Below are 20,884 nucleotides of genomic sequence, written 5' to 3'. Positions count from 1 at the left end.
TTTTCACAATTTTCTGACTTTTTTAGACCAAACAACTAATTGATAAATCAATAATAAATATGATTGCAGCACTAGCTTCATGTGTTTAAATGGTTAGATTATGTTCATACCTGGAACTTGTGATAAGCATTTGTTGATCACAAAATTTTCTCAGCTTCACTGGTTTTTAAAAACTTGACATACATCTAATACTATACTCACTGAATAAAATGAGGCAAAAGCTGATGAGGAAACCACATTTTGTCCTAAATTCACACTGATGTTACTCACCATGCTTTTCGTTAGAAATGCAAATGATAAATGTGCCAACATATAGGCTACCACAGTGCAGTCATGAACTGTGTTGTTGAATCATTCTGCAAAAACGAAACCTACTTCACAAACTGCACACCACAGCTCTCCATACAAGTTCAGTGATGGTAATGATGAGGATGATTTTGGATATTATCCAAAATAACAACTATTTAACAACAATTTCATTTATTTAGCTGTGTGTGTGGAGTCCTATAATCCAGTGTGCACTCTGGTGTGTAAAATATACTACTAAAACCAACAACCTGCCTCTTTTTGAAACCCTTTAACCTCATGTTTGCAACAAGTCATGGTGATGCTTAAGTTGAGGAACTAAATTTAACTTTAAACATTCAAAATTCAAGTATTTTGTCCTGTAAATGTGTGAGCAACAGGTGGATCCACAAGGATTAACTGTAATCTATCTGCAAACATTAAAAGGTCGGTAGAGATGTAACTACCTCATAACGTTTACACAACAGATGAGGTTATTGATTGATCAACCGGCGGAGTGACACGGCTCAAACAAACTGAAGCGCAGTTCGCAGCAGGGCGCGCGCAGTGTACCACTTCGCCGTTTGATCGCCACCAATCTTGACGTGCAGCATCCTCCCCTTTGCTGCAACCTGATTGGTCGCTGTGAGGCTACGCCGGCCCCTCATTGGTCTCACCTGCGGCTCCCTGACGCTGGAGTAGGCTGCATCCGATAATATTTAGTAATCCAGCAACAACAAACACCGACGCGTCTGACAGCAGACCCTGAAATATCACAGCAGCTGCTACAAAGTCGGCTGAAAATTCTGCTTTTAGTCCTCTTGAAAATGAGTTGTCTCTGCCGCTTTCACTGACGGTAGTGAGGTGAGTTATACAGACACTGAATAGCATTTGAAACCGAGTAGAGAAATTACAACATGAACTTAATTTCTAGGGTTTTCTAGTCGTGTGAGCGCTACCATGACTATGTGGGAACTTTCGTATGGATTTTCTTTCATTATAGGCTGAAAATAGTATTTGGTTTGGCAGACAAAAAAGTGCCTTCACGAAAGAGAATCTATTACTGTTATTATATACGCTTGTGCCGCATTTTTTGCACGAGCCCTCTGCGTAACATACCGGGGTTTCCTTTGGGATTACACGCAATATACATGCTTTGATGTCACGACCCTCTCCGGCCATTTATACTGAGGGCGTGTGACGTAATTGGTGCCACTGCCCTCGTGTGCTCCAGTGCCACGTCATTTTACAGGTATAAAATTACTGCAGGTTATAGTTTTTGATCAATAATCAATATCCACTCTGTATTGATTCTGAGTATTTGAGACCTGGTTGATTTTCAGACGTTATTGTGATAAAAAATAGAGATGATAAGCTTCATTTGGTCATATGCGCCGCTAGATGTCACTCTATCCTCAGTACAGTGTTGGAGAGGTTGGTGTTACAGAAAAAATGACAATGAAAGTTTTATGTATTTGTGTCATAATTGGCTTCATCATAACATTTTCTTCAAATTATTTAAGTAACTCAAGTTATTTTTGTTTTCAGCTGTGTTGCTTTTAAAATTGTATTCTTATGACTAAACTTAGTGATTTGTTTCACAAATAATTTTGAAGGTGAAAGTTCATCAGGAAACTATTAAGTCAATATAGATATTAAATAGGCCTATCTCATGGCACTAGGGCTGCAAATAACTAATAATTTTCATTATTGATTAATCTGCCAATTACCCTTTAGATTAATTGATTTAAAAAAAAAAAGCCAAAGTGATGTCTTCAAATGTTTGTCTATGTTTATTTTGAACATGTAACAAATAAGTAAAAGAAAAAAAAGAACAAATCAAAAATAAGAAATAAAATGAACAGTAAATATATAGGGGAGAACTGGGTAACATGAGCCACTTTTTACATTTGATGATTTTACTGCAATATGAAAGTGTATTTGTTTCAAATAATAGTAACTATATATACCTCAGGTTGTTGTGTACCCATGGAAGTTAAAACAAATCTAATTAGATAAGTTAAGTCCTATGGCACAACTTACCCCAAGGTGGCGGTAAAATGAGCATGGGGATGGGGTAAATTGAGCGCTCTATGGGTAAGTAGTGTTACCATTAAATACTGATATAAAAATCACACAAAATCAAACTAATTTGAGATAATTTTGAACTTTATTAATGCCATCAATTTAACAAAGGCAAAAACTCATACTTTTCAGTAAAATTATATATTTGTGTCCTGTTGTTCAACATGTTACCTAAACACTTTCAGTAAAGATTAAACTGTGATCTTTGTGTGTTAGCTACAGAAAGAATATGTGTGTAAATGTGCTTTTGTGTATACAGACAGGTGACAAATTAAAGGAAAAACTGGTCCAGGTCTGAATGCTTGACCCCTACAGTGAGGGGATCTGGTGGCTCTGTTATGCTTTGGGGGGCATTTTCTGGCGTGGTTTGGGTCCACTTGTCCCCTTAAAGGGAAGGGTCGCTGTGAATCAATACAAAGTTGTTCTGAGTGATCACCTTTATCCTATGATCAAAGATTTCTACCTTGATGGGAGTTGTTTCCTCCGGGATAACTGTAGTGGAAATTTAAGATGAATTCACAGAGAGTAAGTTGTCTTTCAGAGTTTTATTGCAATATCCAGAATCCATATTTGCAAGTCCAAATCTCCCAGTTTGCTAGGCTGAAGAGATACTGAATGAAGTTCAGTGTTGGTACTTGCATATACATACATACACATGCATCACAATCATCCCATATTCATCACCCTAACAGTTATTTTTAATTAATTCACCATATCTCTTGGGAGTTTCTTTCGGTCTCTGCTGAGAATTAAGAGTTGAAGGCCAAATCATTATCTGCTTTTCCTCCCTGGACATTCCCTCTAAAGTTACAATGACCGAGTCCCACACTTTACCTTTGATAGTATCTGTTAGGAACATGTAACATGTGTATTGATGCTGTTCTGGTGGTCCAACACCTTACTAAGACACTTTATGTTGGCTTTTCCTTTAATTTGCCACCCATCTGTATGTACAGCATGTTTGTGTGTGGCTTAAACTTAACATCAGTCAACAATTAGGTATTTATTCATCAACATTGTAATACTTGTAACAGTGATCAAACATTAACATGAACAGGGTCTCTAGTCTCTAGAATATCAGAAAATAATTTATGGGGGTAAATTGAGCCATTGACTCAACTTGCCCCAATGTCACTGGCACGTTTTACCCCACTACATTCATTTTGACAAAACTGTTTCACACAGTGGCTCAGATCCACAGTTATGCTAAGTTTATGACCTTGTTTTGTAGCTTACACTGACTTAAATCAACATGTAATAATGTCCAAAACTTATCTTTTTTAATTAAGATACAAGACTGATAACTTTAGTGACATGATGAATTCACTTGGCATGACAAAAATCTTTTTTTTTTTTTGCTCTGTTTTGCTGACCACTCTCTCCATGTGCTTGAGTCCAAGATGGATTGAGTAATGTGATTATACTTTCTTAATTTGTGTTCACATGATTCATTTTGGTTATGGTTATCTAGATAAAGGGGGTGGCTCATTATACCCACTGGCTCTATTTACCCCGTTCTCCCCTACTGCAAACTCTCAATAAACAAATTCTCATAAACAACATAAATAAATATTACATGTCTGAAAGGGAGTAGGAAGAAGTATACACTGATCTATACAACTCACAACTAACTAGCCCAATGCTATTAGGCACAACCCAAGTATTCACCCAGTGTCAATCAGATATAAAAACCCAAGCCAAAAGATATTCAGTTTACTCTTTGTCATATATAATAATAAACATTTGAGATGCTGGAATCTGAGAACGTAACCTTTTTTCACAATTTTTGCTTGAAAAACGCCTGAAACGATTAATCAGTTATCAGTTATTTTTCTGTTTATCAACTAATTGTTTCAGCTGCGAGGCATCCGTGCAAGATTGCAAGATGGTTCTCTAGAGACTCTGTACTGGGAGCAGCTGGTATATTTTCTCTTCATCACCAACGAATGCTTAGATATAATTGAAGCATTAACAGACAGACTGAAATTGTGATATTTCAAGCAAGAAAACTGACCTAAAAGAAGGATCTAAACATGGAACTTTTGGCTTTTTTCCTCTCTGTTTTATAATTTTTTTTTTGTTGTTTGTTACCACATCTTTGCTCCTATTGACATTTGTTCATTATCGTGTGCTTTTGCTGTCACTCTCTCCTTCATCTTCATTCTTTCCTCTCTCCCTGTCTCTCTTTTATCTCTCCTGCACCTTGCGTAGTATCATCCCTTGATGAACACTTTACTGCGACCCTGAAATCCTCACGCACCGCTGTCTCACTATCACCTCATTTTCTCCACAAACGTCCAGCCAGTATATTCACCTTATCTCCCAATGTCCGATCTCTTCACCTTCCCTTCTCCCCAGTCGGATCTTTCCCAGCCTCTGTGGTCCCACACCCACCTGTCTGCGGCCTCCTAAAAGGCTCAAGATGCTGCGAGAGAGCTCCAAGGCTTGGAGCAACGGCTCAGAGGCCTACAGCAGCGATCCTGAGGAGGACGAGGAGGAGGAGGACATGGTGTTTGGGGAGAACGATCAGGACGGCATGGCGGAGGAGATGATGGATCTGAGCGACCTCCCCACGGCGCTCTTCGCGTGCAGCGTCCATGAAGCCGTGTTCGAAGAGGACGCGCACAGGGTGAGATTGAGCAAACTCACTTTCTGGGTCGTATTTTGGTTGTATGTGTGTGTGCGTGAGTCTGTGTATGTTTGAGTCATCTTTGCTGAATGTGTCAGCGCATCCGAGACTTAAAGCCCAGCAACATGTGCATGATGTCATCCACAGCTTTTGCTCCTGCCTGTCAAAGTCCAGTCACCATCTCAAGCTGTGCTGCTGATTGCTCAACCGCAAAGGCACACACTCTCTCTCTCTCTCTCTCTCTCTCTCACACACACACACATACACACACACACACACACACACACACACACACACACACACACACACACACACACACACACACACACACCTGATGCCAGCTGTTTATTTGCCAGGGAACATCAATGCAGGGCAGAGGATTACAATATGGCTTGCACAGAATCGTTAGCCTTAATCCATGTGCCTGTGCATGTCATTCAATCATCACCCCATGCAGTGTCTCATACATGCCCACTTGTGCTTCTAGATGTGTCCACAGGCCTCCATACTAAAGCATCAAACACAATCACACTCGTGCACACACATTTATATGCCATCGAGGCCTCTCTAGGATGCGTCGAGTCTGTCCGTCGCAGCTTTATCAGGCTCCACGGAGAGAATACTTGGATCACTGGATGCTGTTTGCTTGAGAAGGATACAAAGATAATGCTTTAAATTTTCAACAATCCAAAAAATGCTGTCCCTCTATTCCTAGTAGTTGCAGCTGGCATGCTTCACATCTCCTCTACTGTCTTTGTATCTTGTTTAATCTGTCTGTCAAGTCTATGCATCTCTCTCTTCTGTATCTTAAAGCTATCCATCTCATCTTCCTTTAACAGTTTTCTGTCCTCTTTCTGATCACCACATACACACTCGCATGTTAACTTTCTTCTCCTTTCTCGATTCTTTTAGTATTCCCCTTCTGTCTCTCTCTCCTAAGTGTTCTTTATTTATCCTCTCTGTGTATATAAATGCAAAGCAGAGAGGCTAAATCTGGCGCATACACAAAATCCCTTTAAATGAATCACTCTTGCTTTGTGAGTTTGCTGTTTGTACACCCATAGCTCCTAGCAGTGGAGTCCTCCCCCTTCCCTTCCCTTCCTTTCCCTTCCCTTCCCTTCCCTCCCTTTTCATTTTGCCTCCTCACTTCATTACAATTCACACTCTGGCTTTTAAGTGGAAATGCCACCCACGCACCCTTCAGTCAGAGCATGTCAATAGATTGTTCTCCATATGGTTCAATTAAATGAGCCATGCTAAAAATAGAACTTTTGACATTTATTTAAACTTTCAAAATGAGGACAGGAAAGGGATGAGGTATGAAATAAAAAAAAAAAAAAAACAGGTTGCTTGTGATATTTTCAAAGCACGAACAGGAACTTTATTAGGTTGTTTTTGGCTTGTAGCAGTGCTGTTTGATTCTGCACACACCCGTACACACACAGAGTCTTTAGCTTTTTCTAAAATTGCAAAATTTCAGCTGATAAAAACTTGACATCTCTAAACTCTACATCATCAGTGAAGAACAGGGACATGGCAACCTACATTTTTGTGTCTTTGGGCTCTTGGCTCTCTCCCAACACCGACATTACCTTCTGTTTCTGTTCTCAAAGGCTCGCATGCAGGAGGATGTGCTGTTTCAGTAATCACGCTGTGCTCCTTTAGTAGAGAGAGAGAGAGAGAGGAGAGAGAGGAGAGAGAGAGAGAGAGAGAGAGAGAGAGAGAGAGAGAGAGAGAGAGAGAGGAGAGAGAGAGAGAGAGAGAGAGAGAGAGAGAGAGAGAGAGAGAGAGAGAGAGAGAGAGAGAGAGAGAGAGAGAGAGAGAGAGAGAGAGAGAGAGAGAGAGAGAGAGAGAGAGAGAGAGAGAGAGAGAGAGAGCCCCATATATATAAGACACTCTTAGCAGGCTGTAAAAGCCTTTTCCTTTCTTCTGCATTAGTGAAAAGAAAGTAGAACCTAGTGGCACACTTTCTCTTTTATGTGCAGTATTTTGTTCTCCTGACCAGCTTTTAGGTAAAATGGAGAGACGCCTTAGAACTGCTTACTGTTTCGTTAGGAAGTTCAGCTCAGGCGTTGCCAGATCAGCCCACCACTTCGCTGAAACAGTTGGGTTAATTATTCATTTTATTAATTAAAAATAAATTCTTGTGATTATAACAGTGCTGCACCCTTACACTTAATGGTTTTAATGATCTGTCGGATCAGTTGTTCAAACAGGCATTATTTTTGATTTTCCATGTTCTCCATGTTTCCATTTAAATTAAATCTAGTAGCCCGTAGAAGTAGTTCTAGTAGCCCTAGAAGACTATTTTGTTGACTATTTTTCAAAGTATATTGAAGGATTTTAGATGAATTAATGTGTTTTCCTACCTTCTGGACCACCTTTGTTAAATATGAAAATCAGAACATGAAACTTGCTTGAGAAAGATAAATATTCACAATGGAAAGCACGTCAGCAAGTCTTTCCTGTTACTTTCTTTGGAAAAACGTCACACCAAATACATCCTTCGTTTTATTCTTCCTGGAAAAAAAATGTATTGTTTGTACATATGATTAAATTTTTCTAGTTTTTCAGTGGAACACCTTTCTCCAGCTTGATAAAGGTTAATGGACTGTGTAAACACCAGGGACAATGATTGGAAGTACAGGACTTTATCGGTCTATAATACAATGTTGTCTCTAAACCAAAATAAACCAAAAGAACCTTCACCCACCCCACAATTGTTACCCAAATTCAATTGTACTGAGTCTGCACTGAGTCATATCAGATTTGACTTGTAAAGTGCTGAGTCGCATACAGCCCTGATTAGCTTCCTTAGACTGATTTTCATTGTGGTCTGAGGAATGTTCATCTCATTCTGTTGTGAATACGATTAACAGTGTTGCATAGACCGAACACAGCCGCAGCCAGTGTGGTTTCTAATTTCAACATGATTCATTATCTGTAGCACCCTCGGAAAACAAGTGTGCACAAAGAGTGAGGGAGGTAGAGACAGAGGTGTGTGTGTGGGCAAAGTAACGAGGCAAAGTGGTTTCTGTGCTTGTCAAGAGAAAGGTCAGAGAAGCCATTATAAGTGGTCCCTCATAGGGCCCAGTGTATATCAGGCCTAATCAGCACTGAGCAAAGCTTTCATCACTGCTCCTGCTGCTGTCAGACTGAGCCCTCCTCAATCCATAACCAGCGCAATCAAGCAAGCGCCAGCTGCAAGCTTAACTCAACACCAAACAAAATGTTTTTATCTGACACGTAATGAAAACTAAACAAGATGTTTTTAAGTTAGTGGTCTGCATTGCTGCAGGGTAATACTAAATGATTAATTTCAGCTAAACCTGCACTATTCAATATTTTTTTAAATGGACAATGGGTCACATTGTCAAGTTCAATGTTAAAGATGAAGAATTATTACCTGACTCTGCAGTCTTTTTAAGCTATATTGGGCATCTTTGAAGGTCATTGTTTTGGTTTTACAGCCTCCTGTTTGGGCTCACATCACTTTCATTTCAATCAGGAGAGATCAACGACGATGTGAAGCATCTTCATAAAGTGTTATGAAGATAGGAGATAGCACAAGGCCCCCCTGGAGTCTAGACGCTGGTGGTGTTGGAGTGGAGCCAGCAGGTGGTTGATGGAAACCCTTACACCTGTCTTCCTGGATATCATGGAGGTCATGGGGGTGATGCAGAGGAGTTGGGTTGAGTAATAGTAGGTCTGAAAGACGGAATTGCAGAGTTGGCAGAGCAGCCCATTGTTTTTGCTACATGCCCAGCACCAAACGACAGAGAGACAAACATAGCAGCTAACAGGTGAACATAGTGGAGCATTTAGAAGCTAAAGAGCCAGATATTTGCTTCAGGAGTTGGTGGAGAGCTGAAGGAAACATCACTCAGAATGAATGCTAATGTTGCCCCGTGTCTTTTGGACGTATAAATAGGCAACTGTTTGCTAACGTTTTTGCCATATCATGTATAATATTTATATAAGGTGATAATATGTCAATGATGTGTTCACAGCTTGTTCTGCTGCCAAGTGGCCAAAAAAAGTATTAAGAAAGGAAAAGGCTATTACAGCCTGCTAAGACTGGCTTACCCAAATTACAAAAAACATATTCTCACTTAGCTCTAGTGGAATGTGTGCAGATAGTTTTGGTTTAACGTCACCCGTTTCTGAGATTTCTGCCTCTACATCAATAGAGGTGAATGTCATTTGTTTGTGCTCACAGCATTGAAAACTGACATTTATAAAATTCACCAGTAGGGCTGTGTATCTTGACATTTCTCTGATAGTGGTGACAATACAATATCTGAGTTTTGAGAGATAACTAAGCACAAAAAGCATAACTATTGTATCTGCGTGGCTAGGTACTACTAGAAGTAAGAGGGAAAATATGTTCCTCTATAATTTGGGCGAACCGACCATTTAATGATGTGCACATTGGTTTCCCAGTCCCAAAAATACCAGCAGCAATGGATAACTTTCTCTATCTTTACTGCAGAAGTGCTACAAGGATTTTTCAAACAGTTCCACTTAGTGATGCATTAGCAGTGTAGCAGCGATAGAGTACTGTAAGTACGTGAAAAGTTGAGCTGCTCAGATGGACCCACTTCAGTCTAATGTGTTTGATAGTGTGACTCATATATACATATATATGTGTATACGTATATATCTATATATGAACAATGAGCAATGAAACACATCAGGGACTAAAGATAGCGTGATAGAGGATGTGAAAAGTGAGATGTAAAGTGAGTGCCAGTGTGTGTGTCTGTTATCTGCACACGCAATGCATGTACATAGTGTGCATGCAAGCGCGTGGTAGTGATATGTTTGCATTTGTCAGACTACAGTCTATTTTTGGGCGTCGGTCTCGGGGGGTGGGGGGGGGGGGGTGAACGTGAGGGAGAGGGTGCTTGGCAGGCTGAAGGTCAGACATGATGCAGTGCAGAGTGAGTGAGTGCCGCTGGCCCCTGCTCCTGCTGCGGCCTGAATATTATTCTGGTACACTGACTGGGGTTGTCTCACCGACCTGGTGTGCTTGTTTTGCATCTATTTATCAAACAGAAGCAAGCAGAAAGCAATTCCATTGCTGAGAAGACAACAATGGAAAGCACAATTTGGCCAAATTGAGCTGTTGTGGCACTCAAAGTATTTTGCACATTTGACAAGACAGTGTTTTCTTATCCAATAACAATTTTCCACTTTTCTCTGTTAAACTGCATCACTCCTTGCATTTTGATGAGTATCTCAAGCTGAAGACAACTATTAAAGTTTTCAGTAAAATTTGAGCCTCTACTGAGGCCACAGATATAATCAGGCAAGCTAATGCTGGATTGTAATTAACACTGTATGTGCAACAAAATCTACTTTTCAAACAGTAATTTCTACATAACATTACTGATCTTTTATGGACATTAAATCATTTTCTGCAGAAGTTGAACACATAAAGGTCTTTTTGCCTGGGTAGAACTTTAAACAGGGAAGGAATAAAGTGACAGAACATATTAAAGGCCCTGTTAGCCCATGGTAAACCCACACAAGTGATTTTAATAATTTTGGTTGATTACATAGGGCGGGACAGATTGGTGTGATCAGACGAGTACATTTCGGTACTTGGCGAAATGTACTCGTGTGGTGTGTCAAAATGCAAACAGGACAGGAAATGGCGTGAGTGTGGTCGTAAGCATAAACTGCAGGAGTTAGCATGGCTAGCTGGCTGATACGTTAACAGCTGTAATTAACCTCTGTCACTGTCCTTTCACTCACTTGCACTCACTTTTTTCCATTTTATATCATTGCTGGAGTGCTAGTGACAAAACAAACAACTTTAAGACATCACATTGGGCAAGGAACTTGTGATGGACATTTTTAACTATTTTCTGCCATTTTGTTAGCTTTAATAACATTTAACTTTAACAATAAACTTTTTTTATTCACACTGTCTTTGCTCTTTTTTATATTCTTCAAAGTGGCTGATCCCTGAGTCGTCTCGGGTTGCACTTTTGAGTCCAGAAATCATATCTTTACTCTGATATTAGATTAGAAAATACCTCTTGAACACATGAATGTGTTTCAATTTAATGGCAATTTGGGAAAAATGCTTCCCACAGCTTAGTTTATTATGTCATGTTGTACTTTCTAAACCCCTAATCTATAAACCTCTATCCACAAACATCTATTTAATATCTCCACCATGATGAAAATCATTTCACAGCAGCAGTTTTTTTTTTTTATTAACTTCACACAGTACCACTCCCACACCTTCAGATGAAGAGCTTCAGGGAAACACTTTTTTTTTTTTTTTGGCTCTTTGATGAGTGATTATGATTTGGTTTCGTGCATGGTTGCCTCGATAAAAGCAACAGCTCATCTTGTCCACCACAACCACCACCACTCGCCTACTACACGGGCTGAATATGAAACTATAAGATTTAGGATGCTCCGTAAGCCGCTGTGTCATTTGTTCTTAGTGGTGCTTCTGCGATTCTATTTAAATCAAGATTATTTTCTGGTTCAATCAGTCTAAAAAAAGAAACACTCTGTGGGCGCATTCAAGAATAGCAGTTCAGAATACAACAGAGAATGATTTCTTATTTAACTGATGCCAAGTATAAACAGACTCCTATGAATTGAGGCATAACTGCAATAATAAAGTCCATAAAAATAAGGAGCTAAAATAAACCCGCAGGCAACAGGAAGTTTAGCTAAGCTGTGAGAATTTATGAGAACCAGTCAGTTTTTGGATCTTTCTTTCTGTCTATATTCTAGTTGTATTTTAAAAATGGAAATTTCTTCTTCACGGAAAGTCTGCTGGACTGTGTTGTACATCTTAAACTTTTTAATAAAGACGTTGTACTTCACTATGCTACTTACCAGTTTGGCTCATACTGCCCTTATTTCCTTTTCTTTTACCTTTCTGTTTACTTGCAGAACTTTGTTGATGTCTAAATGTTGTGTGGCACCCGAGTCTGCAAAGCTGGCTCCCCTGTGATGCTGCTTCTTGGAGTTATTTATTAGGAGGAAGGCGAGGAGACCAGCATTCAAATCAATTTCTGCCGGCTGTCATTTACAGAAAAGGACTATTGACAGTCTCCCGGCAGTCGTTTTTTTTGTTACTTCGCTGGAAAAACAATCATGAATGTAACTCTCCCCAATTCAATTTGCTTTATATTGGTTCGTGTTTATTTCTGTTTTTCTTTAGATCTTTCATTTGTTAATTTCTCCCATGAGTGCTTTTCTGCCCTCTTTAAGTTAAAGGTCCAGTGTGTAGAATTTAGCGGCGTCTAGCGGAACAGACTTGGCAGAAATGGAATATAATATTTATAAGTATGTTTTAATTAATGTAATCACCTGAAAATAAGAATTGTTGTATTTTTGTTACCTTAGAATAAGCTCTTTATATCTACATAAGGAGCGGGTCCTCTTCCATGGAGGCTGCCAGGTTTCTACAGAAGCCCAGAGTGGAAAAACCAAACACCGGCTCTTGAGAGGGCCTTTTTCATGAGTTTCACAGCCACCATTGGTTCTCCCACATGCTTGGAAGGGGAGTGTGAGGTTGCAGTTTGTTGCAATCTGCAACCTCACCACTAGATGCCACTAAATCCTGTACACTGCCACACTGCACCTTTAAAGTCTGTCTCTGTTTGCATCTCACTCTCTCTCCCTCTCACTGTCTCCATCATGTTGCTTATTGACAGTCTATATCCACAATAGCGACGTCTAGGGGGCCCTCGTGATTGTCTGTGTCTGTGATTTTTACAGTTTGAGCATCTTTTGCTTTAGTGGCTGCTCAGTTGTCTGAAACAGATCTGGAAGCTATATCAATACCCTTCTTCTCTTTTTCATTTTAGTTTACTTATAGGCCAGCCTTATCCTTTAATGTTTGCAATCTCATCACACCAGTTTGCCACTTGTGCTCATCTTTAGTTGCCATGTTGATCCCATGGCTTTAAATTAGATCTGTTTGAAGTGAAAGAATATAGAGCTCTTCCTATCCTCTGGTGAAAAGTCTATCATTTCTTTCTCCCTCTTTGTTTGCCTGCCTTAGAAAATGGCACCCACTTCTCAGAGCGCTGTGTTGTCTTCAAAGCTTTGTGTTAGATCTGAAACCGCCTTGGGTCCTTTCCTTCCCTGACCGTTTTTTTTTTTTTTTTTTCTTTCTTTCTTTCTTTTTTTGTTGTGTCTGGTATTCCAGCAGCAGTGATGCCTGCATGCGGGTTAAAGAGTCTGCCTAACCCATCCAAATGTTTGACCTGATTTCAAAGCAAAGCAATCAGTAGAGCCATCGGCACGTGTCGCTCTGTGCTTCCTCCTCCGTCCCCCTCCTATCCCCTCTGTCTCTGTCCCGCTCACACAGCTATGGCAGCTCAATCTCTCCTGCTCCTAAGCTGCTGGACGGGGTTAAAACACTGAACAGCTGCTGGTGGCCCACCAGATGTGGGCTATGAACCAGAAACATACTATACTCTCAGCCTACATGTTCGGACAGTATCCGTGACACCGTTTCCTAAAGCCTTTCATACTGTACATAAAGCAGCTTTTTTTGTTTTATCGCAGGTATTTGTATTTATTTTACATATTCACATTATTGAAAGGTCTTCTCAAAGCAGTTTCTGTTAAGGTAAAGTTTCTACACAGGATAGGTGCAACTAAGTTACTTTTATTATTGATTAATTTGACACTTTTATGATTGATCAAATAGTCGTCTAGTCTATAAAATGTCAGAAAATAGTGAAAAATGCACATCATCATCATCACATCATCTCAGAGCTCAACTTGATGTCCCTAAATAACAAAGAAATAAAACAGATAAAAGTACAAAATTCTCACATTTGAGAAGCTGTAACCAGAAAATGTTTTTCCTTAAAAAATGAATTGAACAATTGATTGATTATCAATTCAATCAATTATCATAATTGTTTATAATTTTTCTGTTTTCTTGGTGTCAGTACAGACCTTATTAAACAGATTATTGATAAGATGTGACTTATCTACATACTGTTTCTTAGTGACTGTCAACAACAAACTTTTACAAACGTAGAATAATTTGCATAAAAACTACTATGGTACATTATCCCATTTATATTATCCAATACGTTTAGTTTAGTTATCAAAATTAATAACTGAAGAGAAAATATTTGGATCAGTGCATCCCTGTTCCAAAACTGATAAATTTCCATTTTAAAAAATGAATGAAAAAGCACTGAATTGCTCTTTTTGCACAAATGATTGTACACGTTTCCCGTGAGAACATCGTTTTTGTTAATTAGGAGAAAAGAGTTGGAGTCAGAGTTGGCCCGTGGGAGTTCTCTATCACTAATAATTAAAGCTGGATTGCCAGAAGCCATGTAAATCCATATCTATCAACATTTTTAACATCCAAATGACTAAATACTGCAGCAGCCACATTCCCTCCCGTACATTTCATCCAGTCAGAATTCAAACCACCAGATAAAACAAGTTTGGAGCTTTGAAGGAGTTTCAATCGAGGCTACTCGTGTTTGTCATTTACAGCCGATGATGGTGTCCGCTCGTCCTCAGGTATTCACGCTGTCGTTTGCACCTAATGACCTCTCTGCATCTCTTTCTGTGCCGCTTTTTCTATTCTCATTCACCCTCTCACTACTTTTATTCCCTCTGTGCCATCATGCCTCTCTGTGCTTCTCTGTTCTCCCCTGCTCTGTCTCACCTACACTCTTTAGATCTGTCTCTTTGCCCTGTAGACACTCTTTTATCCTCCCATCCCTCTGTCTCCCCCTGGCTCTCTGCGCCTGTACTTGGCTGCTTGCTTTATAAATAGCTTGGCCTAGATTACAGCAGCTGCATTGGCGCTGGCACCAGAGGTTGGTTTGGCAGAGCCAAGTGAGGTAGCCTGGTGTAACAAGGGGTTGGCAATGAAGGGATTGAGAGTGTATGTGTATGTGTATATATGTGTGTGTGTGTGTGTGCAGGTGCATGTGTGTGCAGGTGTGTGAAGATCATGAGGATTGTGCAGCCGCAGCCTGTCTGCATGCCTGCTATGGCCGTTCTCCAGAGTCATTCCTTTCATTCTTCTGCTTTCACATAACACACACACACACACACACATATAGACAAAGCTCATATCACTTGTGTGTCTGTGAGAACTCTTGTCATATTTGTCATATTTGATGCATTTCTATTTTTGGTGAGTTATTGTAGTGAGTAAATGTTTAGGAATATCTCCTGTCTGTTAGTGTGTGTGTGTGTGTGTGTGTGTGTGTTTGTGTGTTTCTTTTCGAATCCACAGAAGTTATAGCACAAATACAATATATATTTGCATGCAGATTTCCTTGTTTGTGTTTACTGATGCGTTGTTTACTTGTGTGTGTGTGTGTGTATGTGTATGCGTGTCTGCATTCACATTTGTGTATGATGAGCATGCGTATATCATCCCACCCTGATGATCCACTGCCCTGATTTCCTCCCTCCTGCTCCTCTGCAGAGCTCCACTTCAGAATACAAATTCATGCTCGTCAGTGAGTCTGAGACATGGCGTCTCACCCTTTGAGCCTCTCTGCCTGCTTCTCTTCTCATCTCTTACAAAATGCATCATGCACTTCAAGACTCATACTGTTGTAACCAGATTTCTACACTTCAATTAACCGTGCGGCTTACCTGTGAATTTATGCTTCATGCATAATCATTTATTGTTACATGCACATGAAGAAACGGGAAAATAAAACACTAGTTGAGCAAAGATTTCCTAAATCTAACCACCTGTTTGTATTTTATACAAACAGTTATTATAACCCTATTTTTATTTGCATGTTGTCATACATATTTACATGTTTTGGACGGACAAAAACAGAGTTTTGGAGGTGTTGTTAGGTGGATGTTCTGACCTTTTAGACTGAGCTTCAAAAATTTAATTACCATAGAGATATGAGAGTAGTATTGATCTTCTCATCTTACTCTTGGCAACAAAGTGAATGTATTTTCCAAAATGTCAAAATATTCCTTTAAGAACAGATACAATTTACTGTGTACAAATCTGTTCCTGATATTAGACATTTGTAAAAAAAAAAAAAAAAAAAAAAAAAGATCCTCCGTTTTGAAATAATTGTCGACATTAAAGTAAAACACCCAATACTGTTATAAGGCAGCGACATTTGAAAGGTTATAATCATGTGTCTTCTCAGTCACACATGCATTTTTTTCAAATGGACAAAGCATGTGTTTATACTTTCCAACATGGAGTCTTGTTCAAGCTGTGCTGACTGTGAGATCTAACAGAGGGAATTGTGAATGAGGAGTAGAGAATTGAGAATGAGGAGGAGGAGGAGAACTGCAGAATGAGGCCAGAGAGGAAGAAAAGTGCTTCATCATCCACAGCGATCCATCCTACTTATCAGCAGTGACAAAGGGATCAGAGCGGCACATCGACGCAGTGCTTTGATAACCGAAAAAAACATTAATCCAATGGGCTGTATGTTTATGGCTTATACTATACAGCAGAGACACATGACATGAGACTAGATCGTGTTAGACTAGATCAGATTAAACTGCATGTGAGGTTTAGTTCAGTGAGGATGGTTTTGAGGACCCTGGTGCACCAACAAGCATCTCCTCTACTGAAGTTTCTTTGAGCAAGACGCTGAATCTCCACCAGCTTTTGTTGACCCTCCACTTTTGTAAACAGGGGCAAGCGAAAAGAGAATTTTCCATGACTGCATAAATAAATGATCACAACTCTTGGCGAGCTAAGACTACATTAGATCCCAGAAAACAGTGTGGATTCAAAAGAAAAGGTGACGCAGGCACGCTGCTTTATCACTTCTGATCTCGTGATTAATAAACTGCGGGGGTGATTTTCGAAACCATATCTAAACCTGTCAAGTAGCATCTTCTGTGCTGCCCGCTGTTACCACCGTGACTTGAGAGAATAAAACAGATTCACTCCCAGCAGATGAACCAGCTGACGATGCCGTCCGGGCTTATGGGCCAACACGCTACAGTGTCTGGTGTTTTAGAGGCAGATTTTTCCAGACTTGTGCGGGTGACTGACTGATGCTGTCTGGTGGAGGAATGTCACAGTCATCCTCACGTATCTCACTCATGTTCTCCGTCTGCTCAGCGTGGACAATGCCTGACACACACAGACATAAATAGCCCTCACCGCCTAGAGCCTTAATATTAATGGCTTATAGGGGACTTAGCTGTCTCAGTTGGCTTGGCAATTGTTATTATGAAACGGAGGGAGGGAGAGAGAGAGATGACCTGAGTGATGGAAAGAAGATATGGTTTGTTAGGATATTATGCAATGATATAATGTCTGTGGGGTCTTTTTTAATAATTGGTCTTGAGCTGGAGTGGAAACTCTCACTGTATCATCATAATTAAGAAAAAAAAAGGAGCTGTAGCAGCAGCAGGGCAGTCATCAGCTGCTTTTATTGTGAGTGATAGAGAGTCACGGTACAGTTAATCTCCAATCAACAAGTCAGCACTAAAAGTACGGTACAGCTCACTGAGAAGTTATTTTAAAGTTTTCATATGTTGGGTCTTAAACAGGATCAACAAAGTATCCGCAAGGCCGTTTTATAACCTCTAATGTCCAAATTAGGTGCCTATTTATTTTATATCAGTTGTACCATATCTATTAGGAGCATGTAGGGAGACAATATACACATCAGCTTGAGCACCACATACTGTAGCCATATAGTCTGTCTGTTATTATTAAGCCAGTGAAGCCACAGATCATGTCAACTGAAGGCAGCTCTAACTCCAGAGCATGCTGCTGCCAGGCTCGCTTATGCAATTTTGCATTGACGGGGGGGGGGGGAAACATGCAGTGGACGCCCACAGAAGGCAGCGTATGTTTGACGCACAGTAATTTGAGCCAATCTTCTGTATGCAAAACAATATTTTATGATCGGCTGTTCAAATATTGCTCTTATGTGACTATAATTTGAAGGATATTATCAGTGATCTAAAGCACCGAATCTTATTGTGTGCTGCTTGTTATGGTGCTGGTGCACAGGTCATATGGACACAATAACAGGAACCTGTTCAGTCAAGTGGTTCCCAGCCTTTTTTGCTTGTGACCCCTTAATACAAAGCGTAATATACGTGCTTCCCTCCTTCATGAAGTATTAGGAGAGATTTTTCATTTAACTACTTTTTTTGAAGCCCGAAGAGATAAAACAATACAGTATTTCACAAGAAAAGCCTGAAAAATACACATAAAATTATGTAAAAGAATTTTAATTTTCTTGTTCCCTATCCCAGAAATCATCTCACAACATTTTAGATTCATCTCTTGATGCCATGTCGGGGTCCAGACCTTCAGTTGGGAACCTCTAGTCTACTGTAATCCAATCGCTACGACCTTATAATATTCAGTTTTTGATGTGACTGTGTCAGAGAGGTGTTGGTTTAACTTAATGGTGATTTTTTGAATATTATTTCTGCAACATCGTCCAACTGTCACTACAAACTTTGCCTTGAAAATTGCCTCAACACCTCTTCAACACAAGCTGAAAAACAGTATCAGCACAGTTATTGAAAGGCTGTTACATAAGACCTCATTTGTTTCATACAGTATAAATGTTCCTGTTATTATGTCCACTCCCTGTGGTATTGTGTTCATTGTTAGCATATAAGAAAGGCATAAACAACAGGCTCTCTGCTGGAATGCAGGGGGTTAATCCGGGACAGTGATGCTGATATTACATGATGTGCCATGTATAGTTTAGCACATTCACTGAATTTCTCGGTGAACATAAAAAACACACCAAAATATAAGAAAAAAGCGGAATAAACCGGACCGTGAGTTCTGCAGTGGCCGTGCACGGTTCGTCGAGCACTGTAGTGGCGTAAAACACGACGAACGTGAGGATGGTAATGACGTCAATGAGCCAGAGGGGAGGGGAGGACAGGAGAGAGTTTGTGCGGCTGCTGCAGCATCACTGTCAGCAGCGCGCCAGTGCAGTGAGGAGTCCAGCAGCAACTCTCTCAGCTCATACAAGCAACCACAACAGTCCGCTGGACTTTAACGTTGAGTTTGTGGAGGAAGAACTGATTGACTCTTTCTCTGCGACCACATAAGAGAGGAAGAGAAAGACTTCAACTCCATTTTGGTTTTTATTTCCCAACCACGAAAGGGAATGCCATCGATAAATATGAAACTGGAGATGGTGACCATCATCGCCTGCGAAGTAGACACCGAGGTGTTTACGTCAGACAAAATGCAGGTACGATTTTTTTTTTTTTAGCACGAAACGCACGTTGCAACTAATCAGTATGGTTTTGCCCTTGCGGTGTGGTTGTGCAGCAGTTTGCTCGGGACCGACTGCATACTGCCCTGTAGAAGTGCATGCATGTCTTGGTGACGTTGAATGCAGCCCTGTCTCAGACGAGGATTTTTGTCAATGGGAGCCGCATCTCGCCAAGACGCACGTCCCGCGCAGCGTGCACGGCGCAGTGATTGACGCTGGATGAATTGCAGAAATGGGGTAGACAAGGCAAGAATGGGACACACAGAAAACGGTCTCTTCATGCACCAATTGTTCTATCGTTTTGTTTCAAGTTTTTGTTTTTTTGTTTTTTGTTTTTTTACAGCGCGAGTTGTTGGGGGATGATGCGCAAGTTGAATGGGAGGGTGTGATGAATTTTGATTGTCCATGCAAGGCACACGCAGGGGAAGAAGTGAGGCAGTTTTAGACGCAGTGGCGGACAGACCCCTCTTACTCCCCCTCTGTATCTCTGCTCTCTCCTCATCCCATCAGCATTGCAGGTGCACTAGGTTAGATGAGATTCCCTTACAAAAAGGAGCTACAGCATATCGAGGAAGCATTTTGGAGAAATATTTTAAAAACATCACATTATGCTAAAATACTGTATTATAAATAATCCTACCATAAGTCTGTATGGGTGGTATTGATGACACAGGAACTACAAATACAGTTAGTGTACGTAATGTGAGTTTATTTCTGTAGTTTTAAATTAAAAAATGACTCGATGTACATGTAGGTCATAAGCTTAGTACTGACCTAAACGCACCCTATATAGGAATACAGATTTGTCTCAAGGGCAGGCACAGGAAGCCTATTTGATATGCTGCATGTCAGTCACAGAGCAGTAAAGCAGTTGCACTTAAATGTGTTCAAAGTGAGCCTCCGAACCCCAACTTTGGCACTGCAACATGCCAGTTTTGGTGCTTAAAAGGCCACACAGATGGTCTGCCAAAGCTCGGCTCACCCAATAAACCCCTTAGAAATTCCATGTCAGGATATATTCCTTCACCTGCTGGCTGCTCGTCTGCTCGTCTGATTGGACTCATCACCAAAGAAACGCGAAGAGACGCAGGAAGAGAGAGAGAGAGAGAGAGAGAGAGAATAAAACCGAGGTACAGTGTCGCTCAGCAGTCTGACACAAGTTAGAGCACCTCACCTTTGACCAGGATCAGCGTGTTTACAGACATCACATATACGCATAGTTCATCATGAGCAGCCAGTGTAGGTTCGGGAATATTTTTTTTTTGGTGAGGAAACACAAAGAAACAATCATATTTCTTCCTCTGTGCCAGTTACTCTTCCACACCAATGTGCTCTGGTGCAGTGAAGGCTGTATTCAGCTGTTTCTTGCAACTAACAGCAGCATTTGCAGGTTTTAAGCACTCAGTAACCCCATATTCATCCCCCACAGCACCTTGATCAGCTATATTTTATATTTTTATGTCCATCATGAACCTTACACTAGTCACCCCAAGAGATATTTATGTATATACTGTATGAAACATAAACTGTTTCTGTGAAGGCATGTTTTGCACGTAAGAACGGCATGTGCTTGTAATCTGATGTCACCGAAAAAATGCACACACAAACAATGCATGTCGAGCCACCCTGTGGTCAGTGTTTCCCCAGTGAGCCGGGC

The 20,884-nt window shown here is 40.4% G+C and overlaps 1 protein-coding gene across 4 annotated transcripts in view; it reads left to right on the top strand.

Moving 5' to 3' along the window:
* The first annotated feature begins 1,014 nt into the window (after positions 1–1,014).
* Positions 1,015–20,884, top strand: part of rcan3 (regulator of calcineurin 3) — a 42,442-nt gene continuing 22,572 nt past the window's right edge. The window contains exons 1-2 of one of the 4 annotated variants that reach the window (XM_044374966.1): positions 1,015–1,149; positions 4,729–4,999. In XM_044374966.1, coding sequence (XP_044230901.1) covers positions 4,793–4,999 — 207 coding nt within the window. In that variant the 5' untranslated portion in view covers positions 1,015–1,149; positions 4,729–4,792. Of the gene's footprint in view, positions 1,150–4,728; positions 5,000–18,931; positions 19,204–20,884 lie in introns of those variants that run through there. The other 3 variants (XM_044374968.1, XM_044374967.1, XM_044374970.1) reach the window with 3 other exon arrangements.

This window comes from Thunnus albacares, chromosome 15, assembly GCF_914725855.1.
Source record: "Thunnus albacares chromosome 15, fThuAlb1.1, whole genome shotgun sequence".
NCBI lineage: Eukaryota > Metazoa > Chordata > Actinopteri > Scombriformes > Scombridae > Thunnus > Thunnus albacares.
The sequence above is the reverse complement of the archived record's forward strand: the minus strand, read 5'-3'. Positions and strand labels throughout refer to the sequence as shown.